Source organism: Parus major, chromosome 3 (genome assembly GCF_001522545.3).
Source record: "Parus major isolate Abel chromosome 3, Parus_major1.1, whole genome shotgun sequence".
Taxonomy (NCBI): Eukaryota; Metazoa; Chordata; class Aves; order Passeriformes; family Paridae; genus Parus; species Parus major.
In genome coordinates, this window is record NC_031770.1 from 59,683,238 (window position 1) to 59,703,919 (window position 20,682).

The 20,682-nt window shown below is 35.9% G+C and overlaps 1 protein-coding gene across 1 annotated transcript in view; it reads right to left on the reverse strand.

The window, feature by feature from the left end:
* Positions 1-20,682, reverse strand: part of LAMA2 (laminin subunit alpha 2) — a 336,031-nt gene that overhangs the window by 54,654 nt on the left and 260,695 nt on the right. Inside the window, exons 36-41 of the mRNA XM_033512805.1 lie at positions 17,295-17,457; positions 12,694-12,904; positions 11,132-11,248; positions 9,815-9,978; positions 6,195-6,333; positions 509-611 (exon numbers count right to left, since the gene is read on the reverse strand). Of these exons, the coding sequence (XP_033368696.1) occupies positions 509-611; positions 6,195-6,333; positions 9,815-9,978; positions 11,132-11,248; positions 12,694-12,904; positions 17,295-17,457 (897 nt within the window). The remainder of the gene's footprint in view (positions 1-508; positions 612-6,194; positions 6,334-9,814; positions 9,979-11,131; positions 11,249-12,693; positions 12,905-17,294; positions 17,458-20,682) is intronic.

Sequence of the window (20,682 nt, forward strand, 5' to 3'; positions counted from 1 at the left end):
CTACAGTTGGAAATACTAGTTCTGCAGTTGGAAATCCTAGAGCTGCCAAAACTAAATTAAAGTGTTTTAATTTAAAACAGCCAAAAGATGACTAAGCTGTGTAGATCACCTCCTTTATGCTGTATGTTCTTTTTAATGTATCTCCCAAGAGGCCAAAGATAATTTTGCATGCAAAAACATGGAAGACAGGGCTCTTTTATGAAAATCTGTCTTGATTCTTGGTTTAACTAAGGTAGCAGGATGGGGAAGATTCATGCATCATTTCTATGACAAGTTCAAAACCCAGCCTGGAATATTTTTTTTTTCCTTGCCCTTACTCTTGCCCTTATTCCTGTAACGCCTGTACACAAAACAGGAGAATCCTTTTCATTGATACACTATCCAGTTTCAAATCAGGTAATGAATTCTACATTTTTCCTATAAAGTTTCTTCATACCAGAAGCATAGCAGTCTCACAACTTTTTTTTCTCTCTATTTAGTGGTTCTGAATGCCATACACTGCACATACCTTTAACATCACTTTCTAAGGTCTTGGCTCTGTTAAGGACCCTGAAGCTTTTCTGAAGAGAGCTCCTGGCACCATCCTTCAGTGATCCTCGAGAATCAGATGTCTGTAGGCAAACAAACAAAGTGTCAAATGTACAGGAAAGTCTGAGGTCACAAAAGACATGTGATCATGATCTAAGCGAACAGTCATCTGAATTTTACGTGCACATCAGTGGGTTCTGAATTACACCCTGTTGCCATAATAGTACTCTAAGTACCAAAATAAAAAAAAATCTAAATATTTTTTTAACGGAATATCAGATCCCCTTTATCAGAATATCAGAGATTACTTCATTAGAGACAATGCTTACAGTATTAAAGGAACAGATTTGACTATAAGAGCAAAACTGTCCAAAACCAACAAACAAAACTTAGTACAACTTAAATATGCATTTATCTTTCCAGCTAAGGACAAAACACCATGCAATACAGTATTTCTCCCTAACTGCAGCTACAGAAACTTTACAGGCCAGACTGGAACTGATGACTCTAATAATGACAACTGAGATTAATCTGTGGTTAAATGAAAGAATTGTAATTGCTAGGTGAGTAAAGAAGTAAGAAATAGAGTTTTAAAAGCAGGGCAAACTGCAGTTAATCTGAAAGAATTTTATTACCAAGTAACCATCCTTCATCATATCATGCTACTTAAAGATCTTTCTCCTGAAGAACATCCATCTCTACCTTCAGTGCAGAGACTGATCAATAGATGGAAAGATTTTTCTAAATTAGATTAGTGTTTTCAGTCAGTAGGAAATGCTCCAGGTTCTGAACCACTTACTGTTCAGTTTGTCAGCCTGAACTCAGGTCACACATCATACTGAATACATTTCTTTGAGAATACTCCTGACAGCCAGATAACATTCTATATTAGTCATGGGTCATAGCCTTGTAACTGGTATGTAATTAAGAAGCAGCCACTTTTCATTTTCCAGGGCAGATACATATACTCAAAAATTAACTGTGTGTCAATTAAATGACACAATTATTATTGCTATTCATTATTTTTATAATGAGCAAGCCCAGAAGTGACATTTCGCATATTGCTGAAGCTCTGATGTTTTTTGACACTGTAAAGAACATATAGTGAGCTTGCTGATTCTCTTTTAGAAATCTTAAAGAATGCTTTGGATACTTTCAAAATCCAGAACCAAGCTTTTTGTTATGGGATATCACTTGGTATATACGTTGCCATGTCACAGGGGTGTAGCTAGTAAAGAGCCCTTCTATTTAGATGGTATGTAAATTTAAACTTTTATGTGACTTTAAGAGGTAAAGCACACATCACTGCCATTTCCCAAGCTCACCTGAAATATTAAGCTGTGTACACATTCCTTTCAACAACAAAAACATACACATAAGAAAAGATGAAAAAAATTAGCTTCTTACAGATTTTTCTCTACCACATGAGAACAAGCAGCACTGGTAACAACAAAATATAAAAAAAAAACAGGAAAAAAATCAAAAAAAGCTATCCAGTGAAACAAAAGACTGCTCCTGAAGGAAGAACATTTGGCCAGATTTTGTGACAGATGCATCTGTCAAATCAGATAATACTTTTAAATTTCTTTTCCCACTAGAAACAGAACCCAGGGTATGAACACTCTGTGACCACAGACTTCAAAAATAAGGATTGTTATTATTATTATTACTATTATTACTACTATTACTATTATATAACTAGGCATGGTTAACTGGCAGTTGAAGCAGTCTATAATCAATAAAACAAAGCTGGAAGATCATATTTACAATGCAAAAATCAAGAAGTTCATCAAATCAAGATCAGTAATTGGGCATGTGCTGACAATTAGTCAGAAACAGACTTCAGCATGAAGTTAATACTTGAAAAGCCCTTTCAGAGAGAAATAAACTTGTACTTATCAAAAGCTTCATTTTATATTTTTAAAAACAATTTTGAAAATGAGGATAAATTAGGACATCTGTTAGAAAACGTACTTTTTTTTACTAGTTTTTCTTGTGGTTTACGAGATGTTAAATTAACAAGCAGTCAGTAATTAAAACCCAAATATTTTATGACTTTGTGTGAGTTTGGATACTTGTGGCAAGCCTGGGTCAGAGTGAACCACAATTTAGTAGGATTTACAGCCAACAGACTTTGACATTATATTCTAAATTGGGACATATACTGTAAAAAAAAAAAAAAAAAAAAAATAAACCAAAAAAAATTGTGATTCAAAATAAATTTGAAAATTTTAAGTTTTCTGGAATTTAATTCATTCTAATTCTGTCTCTTCCAAAATGTCCATAATCTGCAGATAGTACCTTCCTCTCCCTGTGCCCTTCTTCATGGCCCCTACCTACCCCATGCAAACCCTGTGCAGTTTGAATCTCAGCTTCATCTTCTGGCAGAAGTGGGACCATGTTATGTACCCAAACAGTGCTGTCTCAGTCATAGTTTAGAGGCACAAATGCACTGGGGCAGTGTTGAAGATCACATGAACTTACACAGGTACAAGTTTTGTAGGCCTCAGTGCTAATTCAAATCAGTTTAAAATAGTTCTGCCTTGCTCTTAAATTATTTTCACATACACTTATGTTGTGAAGTTTTCTCCTATGAAAGAGATAGGGTTACTCTCATTTCTACCAGTCCTGAAGATGGATACCAAAAATTATTTCCACCTCAGGGCATCCTCACAAGGATATTTAGGTAGCTTTATGTAAGGAAATCTAGACACCCAACAGAAGCTGGACACCACCTACAAAGAAAGTCAAAATCAAAGAAGAAAGCAGGACCCTAAACACTTGATATGTACCCCCTGCTTCCTACAGTCCCCAGCCTGTAAGCCCTCTCTAAAAAGCCTAAGAATAATCCACTCTTTAAAATTATATAGTGTAAAACTAAGATTCTGATCTAAGAGATACAAACAGAGTATGTTAACCTTACTCCTATCAGTTACTGCCTAATTAATGGAATGCTGAAATTGCCTGAATGCTAAAGACTTTTCATTTCTGATGAATTTATTTTGCTTTCAAAAGGGAGAGCAAATCCATCATAAAAAGCTCAGGAGGAATTTTTCTATCATATTTTTAATACATTTTTTTCCAGACATTTATCAGGCTTCCTGTAATCACGATGGATTTTAAGCATCTTTTCATTCATGCTTTTAGAAACATCAGATGAATTTGAAAATGAGATCATTTTCCCATTACAAACCAAAAACCAAAAACCCACTAAGGTTCTTGTAAATAATCATAAATGAATAATTTATAAATAATCTTATAAAATAATTTATTCTGCACATCCAGTGATGTACAGAATAGACCCTAAAACCAAAACCTGTCCTTAACATCTCTGGTTCATACACCAGCTTGTTGCTGTTGGGAAACCTTCATCCTCCTGCCCCAACGTTATTCCTAGTGAATGGGAAAGGTGAGGATCAGGGATGCACAGTGAGCTACAGCACTTTTCTCAGCAGATAATGATCTGCTCACAGCTGGACTCAGAGTCTTTCACAGAAGACAGGCATCCACAACAGCTCTCATACAGAAGAGAACATAGCTCTTTCAAAAATAGGGAGGGGAAAGACCTGATCTCCATCTTTTACACAGGTTCCCCAGAGCAACTTCTCAGAAAGTTGGCAACACAGTTTCTAGGGGCTTATGCTGCCTTCTAGGAGCAGATTCATCAGTGCTGCCTTCTAGGAGACTTTTTGAACCATTTTGCTCCACACAGCCCTGACTGAGGCCACACTTCTGGTCTTGTGCTGAAGCTCAGCTAAAAGCTCCATAGGACCTACAGAAAATGAGACCCTGATTTACCTGGTTACCAGTTAAACTCTTCACCTAGGATGTGCAAACATTCAACAGTCTTTAAGTAAATACAAGGAAAAAGAATAAAGAAGTGATGACTGTAGTTCACAATTGACATATTTTTAAAATCTGGCTCAAAACCTTCAAATGATCATTTAAGAAATAACAGCTAAATCTATTGCTCTGCAGCAATTTGATAGTAAACCACCAATGACCTCTATATCAAGTCAATTACATTTAAAAGGCATCAGCTGCCTCAATTTTCTTCCTCATCAACTAGATCCCCATTTAACATATAGTGCTCATAAAAAAAAACAAACTCCCTCTACTGAATACATGCAAAGGAGATGCTGAAAACATCACCTTAATTTTTTCATCTCTTTCCTTGCTACTCACTTGCTTCTATTTACATCATATTTTCTATCTTGACCTCCATCACTTAAATTATCAATCTCCTTTCTCTCTAAGATATAATCATCTAGTGATATAGACACTTTTGTCACCATCCTGTAATTGCTAGCTTTGTTTCTTTATTGCTCTATGTGCCTTTTTTTTCCCCTGTTCACTCCCTGGAACAGCTGCCTGTCCCACTCATTCCAAGTTGTCAAAGGAGAAAAAGGGAGCACATATTAAATCTTAATGAGAAGGAAAAAACAAAAAGGGCCAGGCCCTTATTTACTTATGTGTGTAATTAGTCATTCTGGTGAAATAAAGAACCATTTACAGAGAACTAGCACATACTAATGTGCGAGGTGAATTTTTTTTTTTTATCAAGAGATAAAAACAGTAGTTAGTGTTATTAAAAAAAAAACACTGAAAATATAAACAGCCTACAAATACTAAAATATTTGTGCAGTGTCTAGTTCACTTTATCCCTCTGATGAATATAGACCTTTACAATATGTGATTAATTTTGCTATTCTCATAACCCATGACTGAAGTAGCACTCTGCAAGCCACCTTTATTCATGTACAAGTGCTGTAACTACAAGTTATTTCTGCTCATCTACATGTTTCTATATCAAATATGAGTTCAGGCCATCTCGTATTATATTGTCACTGCCTCATGTTTCTGTATGCACATAAAATGCATGTATGTTGGTCTTTGACCAACTCCCATACATTAGCCATTAACTCCTTTGATATCTGACATAAAAGATAATTTTGGCTATGCTCACAATGCTTTCTGCTCAAGTCTATATACATCAAGGAGCTGAGACCCTCATTGTGACTCAGGCTGGAGACCTGGCTTTACCTTACAATCCTATTTTTAAAAGCTTTCTTCATTTTCTCTGGAAATTTGCATGTGCTACCTCAAAGTGAGAATAAGATTTCTCTGCAAAAACTGGTAGAGTTCACAAAGTGAATAAGAATTTCCACTCCCCTCCTACAATTCTCCATGTCTAGAATTCTGGCCAGGTGCATGCAGTTCATCTGATGCGCAGAGAAGTGCCTCCAAGTATTTTCAGGGAACTAGGTTGAAGAGTTGATTAAGGTAGGGAGTTCTTTATATTTATTGAATTTATTACCCACATCTAAACCAGCACTGTTGAATATCAAAAGGCCTACACTCCTGACTCAAAGCTGTTGGCTTGGCTTGAGTCATACACAAAAAACCAAAAGGTGGAAGACAGAAGGAGGAAATTAAGTGTAGTAAATAAAATGGTGAAGAAAAGTAAGGATCATGAGCTAGGAAAAGTAGGAATTGTCTGAAGATACATGTAGACAGAGGCATAGCTTTCTGATCATGAAACAAATGTTTGACAGCAAAGGTCTTCACATAAAGGTTTAAGATGGCAAAACATGGGTCTGAGATCAGGTGTAGCACATTCCACAAAAAACCTAAACCTTCTTCTCAATTTACTTAATTTTCCTTACCGATTGCATGGCTTCATTTGCAAGAGCCTTGGCTTCCTTGGCAACCCTTTCAGCTTCATCCGTGTTATCCTTGATGTTAGTGTAAGCATTGAAAGCACGTGTGGCATTGAAAGAGAGGTTTTTGGCTTCAATCAGGATTCTGTTGGGATGGGGAAAGTAAACACACCATTAAACCTGCTGTCAGAGCTCAACAGAACAGAATATTCTACATTTTCAGACCCAATGGCCTGCATATCTGAGGCTATTTCTAAGGTGTTCAGAGAGCAACACTACTAGAGATTTCAGGAGATCTGGCATCATGTGTTTAATGGAATTCATATTTTATCTGTGCAGAAAGACATAAAGAACAATGTTTGCTAAAAGAGGAGCTTTTGTGAGATAAAAATAGATCAGACACTGAGAAATGATAGCACAGTGCTTAATGCTCTAATACAAGTAACATATTCATCATGTGGGTTTTTAGGCTATGTGCTGAGCCAGGCAACTTGAGGAAACTTGCACTATATGAACATGAAGGATCATCACAGACATGTTTTAAAGCAGAATCTCTGAAAAATTCATTTCTTGGTCTGGCTGCCAAAAACAGAATTGCTAGTTTTAAAGAAGATCTCATAGTCTAAACCAAATCCTAAATGTTAATTTTGCTAATAAAAATGTAAAACATAAGCAGTAATGCTTCATATTGAATGTGATCTTCAATTTACATTAAATACTCCATTCTGATAGCTATAAATAGATTAAATACAGTTAGTATTTTCTGGTGCAGGGACAGAGTTCAGCTAACCTCCTTCCTAGGTGAATTTCCAGTCAGTGGGCTGGGGAAATAACTTTTCTTTAACTCTCTCTGTATGATATACTCAATCATTTTCTACAAAGAATTGCTGCATCTACAGAATGAACTTGAAGACAACTATCTCAGTAGTCATTATGACCAATGCCTATGTAGATTTTACTGACTAAAGTATAAATGGGCTAAAATCACCACTTGAACTGGATAAGAATGGATAAGAACCTGGATTTTTGCCTCTCTGGGAAATTGTCTAGCCATGCAGGTGTATGGCGATATAAGAGAGACGGGGATTATTCCTGTTGGACCTGTTCCAGCTGGCATAAAATAGTCATTGAGACAGTGTGTGTGGAAGAAAGGAAAATTCATCCTGGTAATTTATCTATTCTCTGGAGAACTGTGACAGCTGGGCTCTGATCCTTGCATCAATTACTGATTTCTACAAAGTGCCGCAGAAAAGACAAAGTGGACGGAAGGTATAGTCCCCTGACTCCACAAGTAGTTAATAGAGGGAGAGAGATTCCCTTTAGATTTCTGCAGAAAGTTGCATGACTGAGCTGTCTCTGCATCACTCTTGGAAAAGACTCTTTCCTCAACTACAGCAGAAGCTCTCTAGGCTACTCTAAGTTTCTGGGATGCTCTGTTAGACAAACAGAGCCCAGAGAAGCTACCTAGCAAGTAGCTTAAGGAACATAGTTGAAATCCTTTCAGGTTAGGAAAAACCTAAACTGAATTTGCCAAATACCAATGGCGTTTACTCACAAGCAGAGAATTAACCATAAGGGAGAAGCCTATACTAATGCTTCCTTGTACACAGCAGAAATAACAATTTTTTCTAGGTTAAGTACATGAATGGTTCCATGTTCCATTACTCAAGAGAACATCCTCATTGTCAACTGAGATATTACTTGAATCCTTAGAGGGTGACTGGAGAGACAGGGGTCTCCCTCTACTTCTCCTGTAAGAAGAAACATTAATCTGCACCAAAGTCAGTATTGTCTGAATGACACTCAAGTGTCAGTTGTGAAGATAGATACACTTTTGAATTCCTCAAACTGATAGAGCAATATCATATGCATATGCCTGTGAAGTATAACTATTTATTGTCAGGGCATGAAGTAAACAGCTTTATCCTGATTACACAGCACCACAGTATTTCTTTGTCCTTTGAAGTTACCTGACCACATCAGAAATTTTAACTTTGAACAATCTGCTTTTAGACATAATTTTTAATGTCCTTGATTCTGTGGAGTTTATTGTCTTTTTTGAGAAATCAAAGTTGATATCTGGATCAGACATAAGCATACAGGGTGATGTTATAACATCTTAAACACTGCCCCTAAGATTATTAAGGCCAAGCTTTCACCTACATTAAGAAGCACATACGAACACCCATAAAAAGGTCTCTTTTAAATAGTTAAAAAGTTCTGTCTCAAAGCATTGTGAACATTTGTTTAGGAGCACAATCTTTTTTTTTGTCTACATTTTCTATGTTTCTTAGTTCCTTCATGACTATCTTCCATGTATTCAGATATTTATACATGGTTGGGTGTGACACTAAAGTCGCTCATTTTCAAATTCATTTTTTCCCCAGGAAACCACAGCTATCATTACTTTATGCATACCTCAAAACATGTATTACACTGAGTATCTGGAGCAGTGTAACTACACTGTGAATGAAGCCAGTAATTTTGAAAGTATCAGACAGTATTTCCTGTCTTTTCCTCAAAATTACAGATGCTGGCAAGAAAAACTTGTGTTAAGCATCTGTTCACAAGTCTTTGGGATATTCAAGCCTTCAGGTAGATCTAAAGATATAAGCAGCAAAAAAGTAGCATATTGTTGATATTTAAAAAAAATAATATTTTTTTTTTTAATGGAGTGCTTTTATAAAATAATAAAATGCTGAAGCTATGCTGGGGACAGGTCCAACAGGCAGAATATCCATGGTCTGTTTCTGAGCATTACTATTTGTCCTGGGGTGATTTTATGATGATTGTATCCCCAGTTGCCTTGTTTATGCTACATATTAAATTCTGCACCTTTAAGTGTATTGTAGATTATATTTACTATTTATGGCTTGGCTTCTTAAGTGCATAGAATGCAATTAAACAAAAGACATCCCTCTCCTTTTCCCCCTAAATTGTCAAAAAACCCAACAAACCCTTGTTTTCTATTCTTCCCATGAAACTATTTTTATGATGAGTTATATAGTTTCATTCTTCTGAAAGAGCTGTAGTCATAAAATGATGGGCATTGCAATGCTCGTATTTAGGACTGTCATAGAGGTAAACAGAAACTGAAGCTTTCGTTCTTGGGTTTAAGCATTTTGGTCCAGGACACCTACTTTTTTTGGGAGAGTGTTTTGAACCTGGTAGAGGAATTACTGCTCATCACTAAGGGGGAGTTCCAACAGTAAACAATTTAGCATCACAATAATAGCCTCCTACCAAAACAGTCATCTTAAAAAGGAAAATAGTACTTGTTTTTAACAAATGCACATGAAAACATGTAGTGAGCTCTTTAAGAATTTCTGTTTTTTTTCACAACATAGCAGTAAGCATATGATAAGTTAAACTGTGTTAAACAGTGCATCTGAGGGCACTGTTTGCTGTCCACGCAGCCTACAAAAAATCACAAGGTGTAGGAAATGGTTTACAAGAGATTCATAAATTGACTAACTCAATAGTTGTATGCTTGTACACATCACTGGTTATTTGTATACCCCCAGAAACAGATGTAAAAGAAGAAGAAGAATGCCCCTCAAGTTCTGTGAAGCACTTTTGCAAGCCTGCCTCATGATTTCAGCGTTACCAGTGAATGTCTGCCTTACCCATCCAGCACTGCAGATGATTCATTCAGCTGGCCCGCATGGTTCTCAGCTTGCAACACCTTTTCTGGAAGCATCCTGTCACGAATTTCTTGTGATAAGTCATCTATTTTATCTTTCAGCTGATCAGACATTGGCTGTATCTTATCTGCAACACCTTCTACATACTGAAAATGGCAAAAGAAAAGCCTTTAAGTTTCTGAATGCAAGCAACCTAGTCATTCTGTGGATTCTGTAGCCTTATCTATATATTAGGGTGTTTCTTCTTCCCTTGTGGGCCATTATCTCAACTTACCCATGCATTAAAACTTCAGGGAACTAGTATGGAAAAAGTAACAGGAATGGCTGGACTGAAAAGCAGAGAGAAGATAAACAATATTCCAAGATCTACTTGTCTCTCTTGAGCTTAGTAGAAGCTTTTCTCTTACAATTAAAGAATTGTACACTTTAAGAGCTTATAAACTCTAATTTTGATTTGTTAACTAAATGATAATGCATGCATAGCTATATTGTTGCTGTGCTCCACAGTAATAACTAATAAGTGGCAGAAGTTTCATGTTTCAGGACCCTTTGAGTGGCTACAATGCCTTTTTGATTATTAAAGCTTCTCAGTAAGAGCTATGATTTCTGAAGATTTGCCATTCCTGTTCCAAAAAGCTGTCTCACTGTGTCTCCTTTTCAATTTCTCCAAAGACCATTTTCCCATTTATTATGGTAAGCTGTGATGTATGCTGGAAATGTCTTCAGAACCAATGATACTTCAAGATACCTTTATTTTTTTTTTTGGTAGCTAAGGGACTGATCTCAAACTCTGTTGAATAAATTTTTAAGGCAGAATTTTCAAAAATATTATGCAAAATGTGAGTTCAATCCTCTCCCTGATCTGTCTAGACTTAAAATTGTGGCCACAGGCAACAAATTATTTCTGAAGTTTCCTTCTGATATACACAGTTTTTGTGCAGATAAATCTATATCTAGATTCCAGAGTGAGACTGTGAATGAGTCTGCTGCATCTGTAATTCTCAAGATAAAGTCAGTACCACAATCAGAATACCATATTTATAAATGGCAGAGTCCCTAAAATATTATGAGCTAGCTTACATGTAATCCAATGAATCACTAAAAACTCCAAGTTACTAATTTTTATACACCTGACTAGATCTTCTGCCATACAGCAATGGAAAAAAGAATTATCCCAAGTAAAATATTTCAATGTTGATAAACACAATGAAAAATTAGATGTTACTTTAATTATCTATTTTGCTTCCATAATGACGTTTTGTTGTATTAATTCTCAGGTAAAGATGATAAAATACTTACCTCTACAGCTATGCTGATGTTATTTGCAAGTTTACTGGCTTCATTAAGAATATCATTCCCTTCCTGAAGGGCCTTTTCAACATCTTGTCTGCCATCTTCTACAGCTTGCTTCCTTTTCTATAGAATGAGTTCAAACAAAGAAAAAAACAAGCTGTTTACTAGAGCAGCTCAAATGTCAGCATCTCAGTGTAAGACTGCATTTTGTCACCATGCCACAATGCCCCTTCTGCAACCCTCTGAGCTTCCAGAGCTGAGACAGTGACAACAATAAAAGCACATGTAAGGTTTCTTTTCTTTGTCCTCCTAACCCCAGCTGGGCATTGTCCTACCACATGGCAGGGGTTTTGTTGCTCTCTAACAGAGGTAACTGGCTGAAGTACTACTGCAAAATGAATCAGAAATTCCTAACCATCACCCAGATGTGCAAATTCCTTACTTTGTAAATCACCTCTGACTATGAAGAAAAAAATTTGTAAAAATATTCTGTTGCTTTCCTACTTCCATCTATTGGTACGTTACTAACTGCTGAATACAAAATAAAAGGTTTGGAGTAACCTATGGATTCCTGTTTTTCCAGCTAGTAAAACTACTGCATATTGCGTTGCAAGGATGGACTTCTGAATAAAGAATTGGCAATTTCCTGTGCAAGATCCATTGAGTCTCACAGATTAGTTTGATAGGAGGCCACAGCAGCCACGTGGACAGGACTGCTGGAAAGGCACTCTGCTATAGTGATGCAAGGAGTATTTTAAAAACTGAAATAGCAGGTAATATCTCCAAACTTTAACCATCCGCCCTTGGGAAGAAAATGCACAGAACAGAGATCACCTAAATTCGTCAAATTTCCTCAATTCAATCAAGTGCAGAAATCTCTGCTGAGAACTGAGGTCTCAGAACTCTACCCTCATATTGTACTTGAGGTGAAAGCTCACTAAGATACAGTTGAAACATTAATCTTCATTAGGTTGACTCTGCTCTTTATGTCTTGGTTAAATGCTTGTTAATGTACAGTATAATATGCTCTTTAAGTCTCTGCAATTTGAATTAAATCACAAGCAGACCCTCTTCTATGAGTGAGATAATTTATAACATCTCCTAACTACTGAGGATGGAGTTTGATTTATTACTCTGTAATCCACATAGCCCCTTCAGTCTTCTTCCCAGAGGTTGGAGAGGGAGATGAAACTCTAAGTTTTCTAGAAGCAAATATACAACAGCAAAGATTTTAACGGAACTCCTATTTAAAAACTGAGCACATGATTTGAATTTTACATGACTATTTATACTGCAAAGATTTTAATTTCCCACAGAACAATAAATCCAGTGTACCTTTCACAAAACAGATGGTATTATTTCAATAAAGCAGGGGAGTAATTCTACTTTTAAAAGCCAGTGCACTTCCTCATTCTGAGGACCATGTTCCCTTTAAATTACATCAGATGTAGATATATTTTAATTATACTTTTGTTTTGCTTGTATTTTTGTTTCAATATTTAATCATGCAAAGGTTCAATCTTTAATCAGAATCCAAATAATCGAGGATAAAACTTGTCAGCACTCACCTCCAGCATGGTCATATTTTTTTGGTTGACTGCAGATAAACGATCTGCCTCCCAAATTTTACTTGCAGCCTCTCTTAGCAGATCTTGAGCATCATCAACTTTGCTCTGGTAGTTTGCTAGCTTGTCCCGGACCTCATTTTTGAGATCTTCATTTTTCTTACTGGGCTCACCAAATACTTTCTTCACCTTGTCCAAAAGATCTTCTGCATTCCTGAAATACATTGCCACCCATGAAAACACAAGAGTTCATATTCCCTACACCAAATAATCTGAATAATCTCAATAATGTGCAAATGAAGTAGAAGAACTAAGTCTCAAAGAAAATTAAATTAAATAAAGTATTAAAGTAATTTTCAAGATGACACATACTTAATAAAGTGAAAGAAAGCTCTTTTTAAGCACTTTCTTAAAAGAGGTTTTTAAATTCCACTAAGGTCCTATTTATGAAGCAGAATATATTCAAATATTCTCCATGGAAGACTATATATTTTTTTTCTCCTTGCATTTTTTGGTTAATTTCCATTCTTGAGATACGACTAGATAAGTGAGATTTTCTGAAACATTTCAACTTGTCTAAAAGATTTCCTTCACTCACACTGATGTGACATGTGACACAAAGTGGTTTCCTACCTTGAACTTGAGCAGGATTTGTAGATATGCCCAATATCAATCTGTCTTGAAGCAGATGACTGCTTTAGACTAGACAGTCAAAAATCATAAATGCTTTCTGGTGAAATAAAAAAACCCAAACCCTGACCCTTGGATTTATGACTTCAAGTAGTCAAAAATTTTTACTTATCTAAAATACATTCTGGAATATTTTTAATGGATTTTTCTGACTCCAGTTTTAAGGGACTGGAATACTGTCATCTGCCTGCCTCGAATCAGTTTCACACAAGGCAAAACTGCTGCGTTAATCCAATGATATGTCAAGGACAGGAAAAAAAAATAATAAAGAGGCACTTCAGGCACTTCCAAAATGATGCTTTAGAGATAAGGAAAGTCATAAGTAAACAGGAATATGTAGGATAGATAATAACTACAGAAGAAATTTATCATACTTCCACCTAGGACAGATTAAGTTTTTCTTCCTGTTTCATTCTGCCAAAGTGTGGAAAACAAGAACTTTTCTGAAGAAACTTTCTGAAAAAGACACTGCAATTTGGCCTGCCTATAGTCAGTTCTATTAGGAATCTTTTAAAAATAAACATGTAAATAAATCCACACCAAAAAGACATAGGAAAGGAGAAAAAGATATACTGATACTGGACATAATTTAGATGAAGAGTCTGAAGCGGAGCCAAGGGAAGTAAAATTGTTAGCTTTGGGATTTTCTGAGATGGATTGGAGGTTTTTCCCCCATCAATTCTGCTATTGGGTTTGATGGAAAAAAATTAAAAATCACATTTTGAATTCACAGCTTCTGAGGACAAAATATTTAATCAAAAACTAAATCCCAATATTGACACCCTGTCACAGAAATGTAGAAAGGAACTTAGGATTTCTCTCATACCTCCTCCATTTTTCTTCTATAAGAAGCTCCTGTCTTACACTTCTGGGAAATTTTGACACCCTTATGACTCTGCATAAGGAGGAACAGTACAAAACTGACGGATTTCCCTTTTATTTCCTTGCCTCATAGCACAGTTAAAACTACTTATCCATCCAGAAGTCTACCTCAAAAACTCTTCCTTGGTGCTCTAAAGATAGCACCTTCATATTGATCTGTTGTGCATTTGCCCTCTGCTCTTTCTAATGAAGTATGAGGCAATCTGTTCCATGTAATCCTTTGCTTTAGAATTTCTGTGTGACTGGGCTGCACCACATTTCTTAAAGTACTCTCTTGTACACTTAAGCTGTGCTACTTTCACTGGATACCATCCTAGAAAAAGAATAAAGTTATACAAAATGCTTGAAGTTTTAGAAGAAACAGTCACAGGTCTGGTCTAACAGATGGAATGCTGAATGGTCTGGATGCTCAAAATGAGTGCAAGAGAACAAACAAGATTAGAAACTGATGACAAAATGATTAAAACCCATCAACTGCATATGGGAGTCTAAATATGTTAGAATTGCCTTATCAGAAGAATAAATAAGGATTGTAACATCATGAATAGCACGAATAAGGTGATCAACTGTCCAATGTCTCTCCAAAAAACAAAAATGGAAATATCAGGAGGCAATGTCAAAATATAGGAGGCAGGTCTTCCAACACTGGACAGCTGAGTTCTCAATTCATTCTCCCAGGAAAGTGGATGATAGAAATTCACAGAGGTTCCGAAGCCATCAGACAAATTAGTGGAAGAAAAAGTCACACAAAAATAAAGCTACTCAGCATACTAAACAGAGAGAAAGAATTCTGGCTCACAGCATCCCTTGATAGCAACTCAGTGGCATCTGAGAAAACATGAAGGAATGTTATAAAATAGTGCAAGATTTACTTCATAAATATGAAAATCATGGCAGTTCTGAACAGCAGCTGGTGTATTTCTCTACATGCTCTTTTAAAAGACAAATTATTGACTAGTATGCCATTTCAGTACATTAAGGCAATTAGAGCTTGCATTTGAAAAATTTGAAGGAAAATAATGGAAAAAACTGCATATGTAAGAGAAGCTTTGCCATCTATGAAAGCAAGAAGACTTTACTTCATTTGTCTTCTTCATTTAAGTTTTGAGAATTCACTGAAAACATAGGAGAGAATTCACTGAATCTTGTGATTCTGTTCTTGAACAAAATTCTGGAAACAGAATACAATCACTGACAAAAGAGTAAGTGTGATTAACTACTTCAAAGTGATAATGAGGCTTGCAAGAGCTTCATTCATACTTTATTGAAACGTAAATATTTCAAATGGGTCTGTAGAGAATACATCCGTGTGAGCACAGTGATTCACACACATGTACATGTACTTCCAGAGTTCTAAGAATGATCCATTTTTCTTCATTCTTCTTCCTTGGAGAGTGTATCCTATCCACTATATTACTACATTATTTAAACAGTTTTATAACAATTTTCATTAAGAGGCAGTTGCAGAAAATAGTATCTCTGGGGTCCTTTCCTCCCCACCCTGTAATGCACAGCAACTAATTTTCCTTCTGTTGAGTTGACTGCCAAAATTTCTTGGATCTCAGTGAGTGCCTACAAGGAGGTAACCCTATCCTTAAGATAAACCATAAAACATTCATTGAAGTCAAGGAATATATTCACGTATCTCTTAGTACAAAATGTATTCCTATATTTAGAATTTTAAACACTCACTTTGTGCATTTCAGGAAAAATGGAAGGAGGAGAGAAGTCCTTCCCCTCAAAAAACCCTACTGCATTTTCTACTCTAGCTACTCAACTATAGAGTAGGAAATTATTTCATTGTAGCCTGACAGTTTCATGTTGGCTGTAGCATTTGAGGACTAATAACACCTTGTTTGAAAGGCCTTTCTCCAGCCAGTCCTAAATTTGCAGGTAAAACTTCCAAAGGTTTGGCTAAATTTTTATCATCCCTACTTTTTTCTGGTTTATTTCTGTGTGTGAGTAGAGAAGGCACAGAAGAGGCTCAGTGGAATCAGATGAAAAAGCAATAAAACATTGCTCACAAATAAGTTTGCAATATATTCTTTCTCAAGAGAATAGAAAGTAAAGCTATCAGAGTTATGGGAAGAAATACTCCACTATCAGGATTTCCAGAAAATGATCTGGTTTCTAAAGCCTAAGATAGGCAGTGCAAATCTGATTCTAAACTGCTTGGAATTCTCAGCTAATTTTGTATTCCATTTACATCTCCTTACAGTATGCATGCACCTGATAACTGACATTTTCAGGCCCACATAACTCTATGCCAGACAGTTTTCTGATCCATCACAACTTCAGTGGACCATGTCGCTGCTCAGCTGGATTCCCTGCTAGTTGTTTGCACTGGTGAAGAGCTAAGCAAAGTCTAGCCCGAGAGAGATGCCTGGTCTTACTCATGTAGAAGTAACAAATTACCAGATCTTCAGCTTCAAGCCAAGTATTTTTCTGAATCAGGTAAATTTTCAGCATCTGGCATAATGTTTTATAAACAGCTGCCAATATACTAATATGTATATATATTTATTTACAGATAATTAAATAATCAAACAGCGTGCTTTGGAACTATGCCACAGAGATGGTTTATTCTGACCTACACTATTCTAAACATGGCAAAATACATTCTTTTTAACATCTACTATGTTGAAAAAACTTTTTGGACAGTTATTATTTTTATTAGACCAACTAGTTTTCCAGGGAAAAAACCCAAGCTTCCAGATAAAATTTTTAGCACAAAAGCAATTCATCAGGTCTGAAGCAGAAGCTAAAAACAAACAGAGAAAAATTAGAATTCAATTAGAAATGTTGCTGGTACCTATGGAGTAGGGAAGTAATTTCCTAGGGATTGCTTTCCACATATGTAAGCACTTCCAAAAATGCAAATGCTGTATCAACAGATATAAAGTATTAGACTTTGCTTTTTTCACATTTCTGTAACCCTCAGCTAGAAAACTTGATTGGCAAACATGACAATCACATTTACAAGAGTCAGACATTGTCACTAGGAGTTTGAAGACTGGGGTCTCTCTACTCACTTTAACTCATCTTGAGCTATTTTTTCTTGCATACTGAGGTCTCTGTTTCTCATCTCTGTGACCATTGCTTCAACCTCACTCTGCAGCTCTGGAAGACTCTTCTCCAACATCTTGTCTTGAGTTCTGAGTGTCTCATTCAGTTTTATAGCATCTTCATTTGCAGCTGCAGGGGACCGAAATACATTTATGTAAGGAGCCAGTAATTAAAAACAACAGAGAAGCTGTCAACTATATCAACAAGTGGAACACAACTTGCACTGATTACTTCTGCTGTGAAATGTAAAGGATGGTTAATCTAATGGTCAGTGAAAAATGAGAAAGTAATATATGTTTCATCAAACCTTTTATTGTAGTTCGCTTTTCAACACAATAATTAAAGAAGTCTTTATATCCGGTATAAGAAATACATTGCTCCCCTCCTCCTCCCCCTGAAAGAAAGAACTTTCAAAACAAGCAGAAGATAGTTTGCTATATTGCTTGTAGAATTAAGGGGCAGGCAGTACAAGCAATGGAAATTAGTCTTAAATTACTTTTGGAGAACCTTAAAATATGTCATTTTTAGCATTCAGATTTAACAGTGCTAGAAAGAATAAACAATTGTGAAATTTTAGAAAATGAAGCAGAAGAGGAGTGACAGACACCCACAGATGTCTAAACCCACTCATATGTTTAGAAGAAGATACCCAGAAATGGAAAAGAAAAGCATGAAGGCTGGAATATATGAAAGTATACTGTAAATGTGTTTGGAACACCCAAATTATTCCGAGCAGGTAAAGCTGTATGCATGGCATCGTATGGCAAGGATGGACTAAAATCTTCCTGCCATAGCACACCACAATACATTAGAATACCCACTTTCAGAAGCAACTAGGTCATTTATGGCAATCAGTTCCATCCTCAATTTTAAAAACTACTGCTGCCCTTCCACAGGTACAGAGCTCCCAAGTACTGATTTATCCGAAATGGCACCGTTCCTGGTCACAGGGGCACTTATGAGTATTTAAAATTAAATCTTTAATTAAAGAAATTAAAATCAGTCTTTCAAACCACAATAAATTACTATTTCATCTACACATTGCACAGGTTTAGAGCAAATTATGAAGAAAATTTTAATCTAATGATGTCTTTGATTAGCTGGTGAGAACTGAGATTTGTATCTTTAATAATGAGTGGTTTTGTGTGGGGTTGTGATGTCTGGAAAAAGACTACAGTTTGCTCAAATAGATTGTGGATTATTTCTACATGTACTATATTATTTATCATTACTAAGGCTCCTCAGACCAGGAATAGGTCTATATTAATTTTTTAAAAATTCAATTAAAAAAATAGTCAGTAGCTTCCCTAAATATTTACCTTAGAAGAGAAAATTAATATGATAACTAAGCTTTTTTTTTTTAGGTTCAGGAAAATTTATATCCCTTATAAAAGTTTTATCTTTCTCTTCTAACCATATTTTATTTTGTGTCTTGGTAGAATGCAAATATCAGAGTCCAGTGGTGGTAAAAGATTTGGGTGCACTGACGTAGACAAAGGCTAGGAATTGCAAAGCTGAGAAATTCCATAGCTAAGAAGGAAAATTAGTTACAGCTACTCAGAAGTTCAGAAAGTCAACAATCACCTCAGTAGAAGTGGTCAGAATATGGTTGTTTGAACCAATCACTACAAACTTTTTTTCTCACTTTTAATGAGGAGTTTTGTCAGTTAGGTTAAAGGTATGAATGAGAAGAACACAGCTGTGTTATGAATCACCAGTAGCACCCAGCTGTAAAAAAAAAGTTATTGGGACATTATTAGGAGAGCTGAAATAGGCAAGTTTTACTCCTCCTGAAGAGCAAGACACTGAAGAAACCTCATTTCATGCATTTTTCCTGTGGTTCAGAAACACGGATATAATTGTCAGCAGAGGAAGAGAAATCACATGAAAGCAAGTAGATATTTGGGAGAACCCTCTTTCATGTGATTCAGTCTAGAAAAAAAGGGGCCAAAGTGGAATATGATTCCTCTCTGCAAAAATAGTAGTGGTGGGGGAAGGAGGACGACTGCTAGGGAGAGGAAAAACATCTATTTGAACTTAAGAGCAAGGTTTGCAGGGGAACAAGATGATAAACTAAAGATGAATTTTTTTGCTAGAAATGTGAACTATGGTAATTATGAAAAGTACTGAAACTACCTCCTATTGAGATTGTGTGTATTTATAGAAATTACTTTGAAGATGAACTTCAGAAAGTTTTTAATAGTAGGGAAGTGGATGCATTAACCCACAAGGTATCTCTCAATCCTGTCCTCTTGTAATTGATGTATTCTTAAAATGTTAAGTTGGCCACTAGGCAAAAACATCGATTTTAAAGTTTTTGTCTACTTCTAAGCTACTGCATAAATTTATTTCACCCCCTCAATGTTTACTAACTCTGCATTTTCTACTGCAAAACCTGCTTGAGGAAATTTTTATTTGGGCTACAAACACTTGGGCTTGTACAGTCTTTGACTCTACAGAGTCAAAGACTTTGTTTTGCTCATCATCCCAAATTCATCCTGAAATATGAGGATTATGGTCTTTTGTTTAAAGAAAATCTCAAAAAATTGCTGACTTTTTCTTGTCTCTTTTCCCACAAATTTTTCTTTTCAAAGTTACAAGTCATAAGGCTATCCTAAATTACTGCTCATTTCACTTCCACAGCACATACAGGGATGTGTTACACAAAAGGCAATATAAAATGTATTTTATAGCACATGGACAAAAGTGGGAGCTTTGTCTTTCAATGAAATAGGCCTTCAGAAGCATAGCTACTAAAACCAGTGCTGCAGTGAACATTTGGAGGAGGAAAGAACTGAAAACTCTAGTTAAAAAACCCTGTCTGTATTTGAAAATTATTTAAATTTTTTTCATCCATGATCTTATTTAATAGCTTTATGAAATATATAGGTCTTGCTGTTTAAGGCCATCTAGAATCTACTTTTCTCAAAAGTATTTACTGCAGTGCAAGTGCAGTGGATCAGTCTGTGGAAGACAGAGCGCTGGCTTTGGCTCGATGCTTAGGTAGGGTTAGGAGTCAGTTGCAAATTCCAAGCAGCAGATGTTCATTAACAGCAAGGAGTAAATGCATTGCTGAAGTAAAGTTGGTGAATTAAGATGAAGTGTTAATGTACCAAGTGCCAAAATTACATCAAACTTTTCTACCAATACATATTTTTAACTGCTTTGAAAATAAACAAAAGCTAAGCCCTGTTTGTTATTTCATCATAACAGCTCTTCAGATAACTGCAAAAATCCTCAATGAACATGCTCAGTTTTCTTCTAGTCTTTGTTCATAACAACCAATACACTGAGTGTTTATATAAAATGTACATGTAGATTTGAAGAAAAATTTGAAGACAGTTTATTTCACTC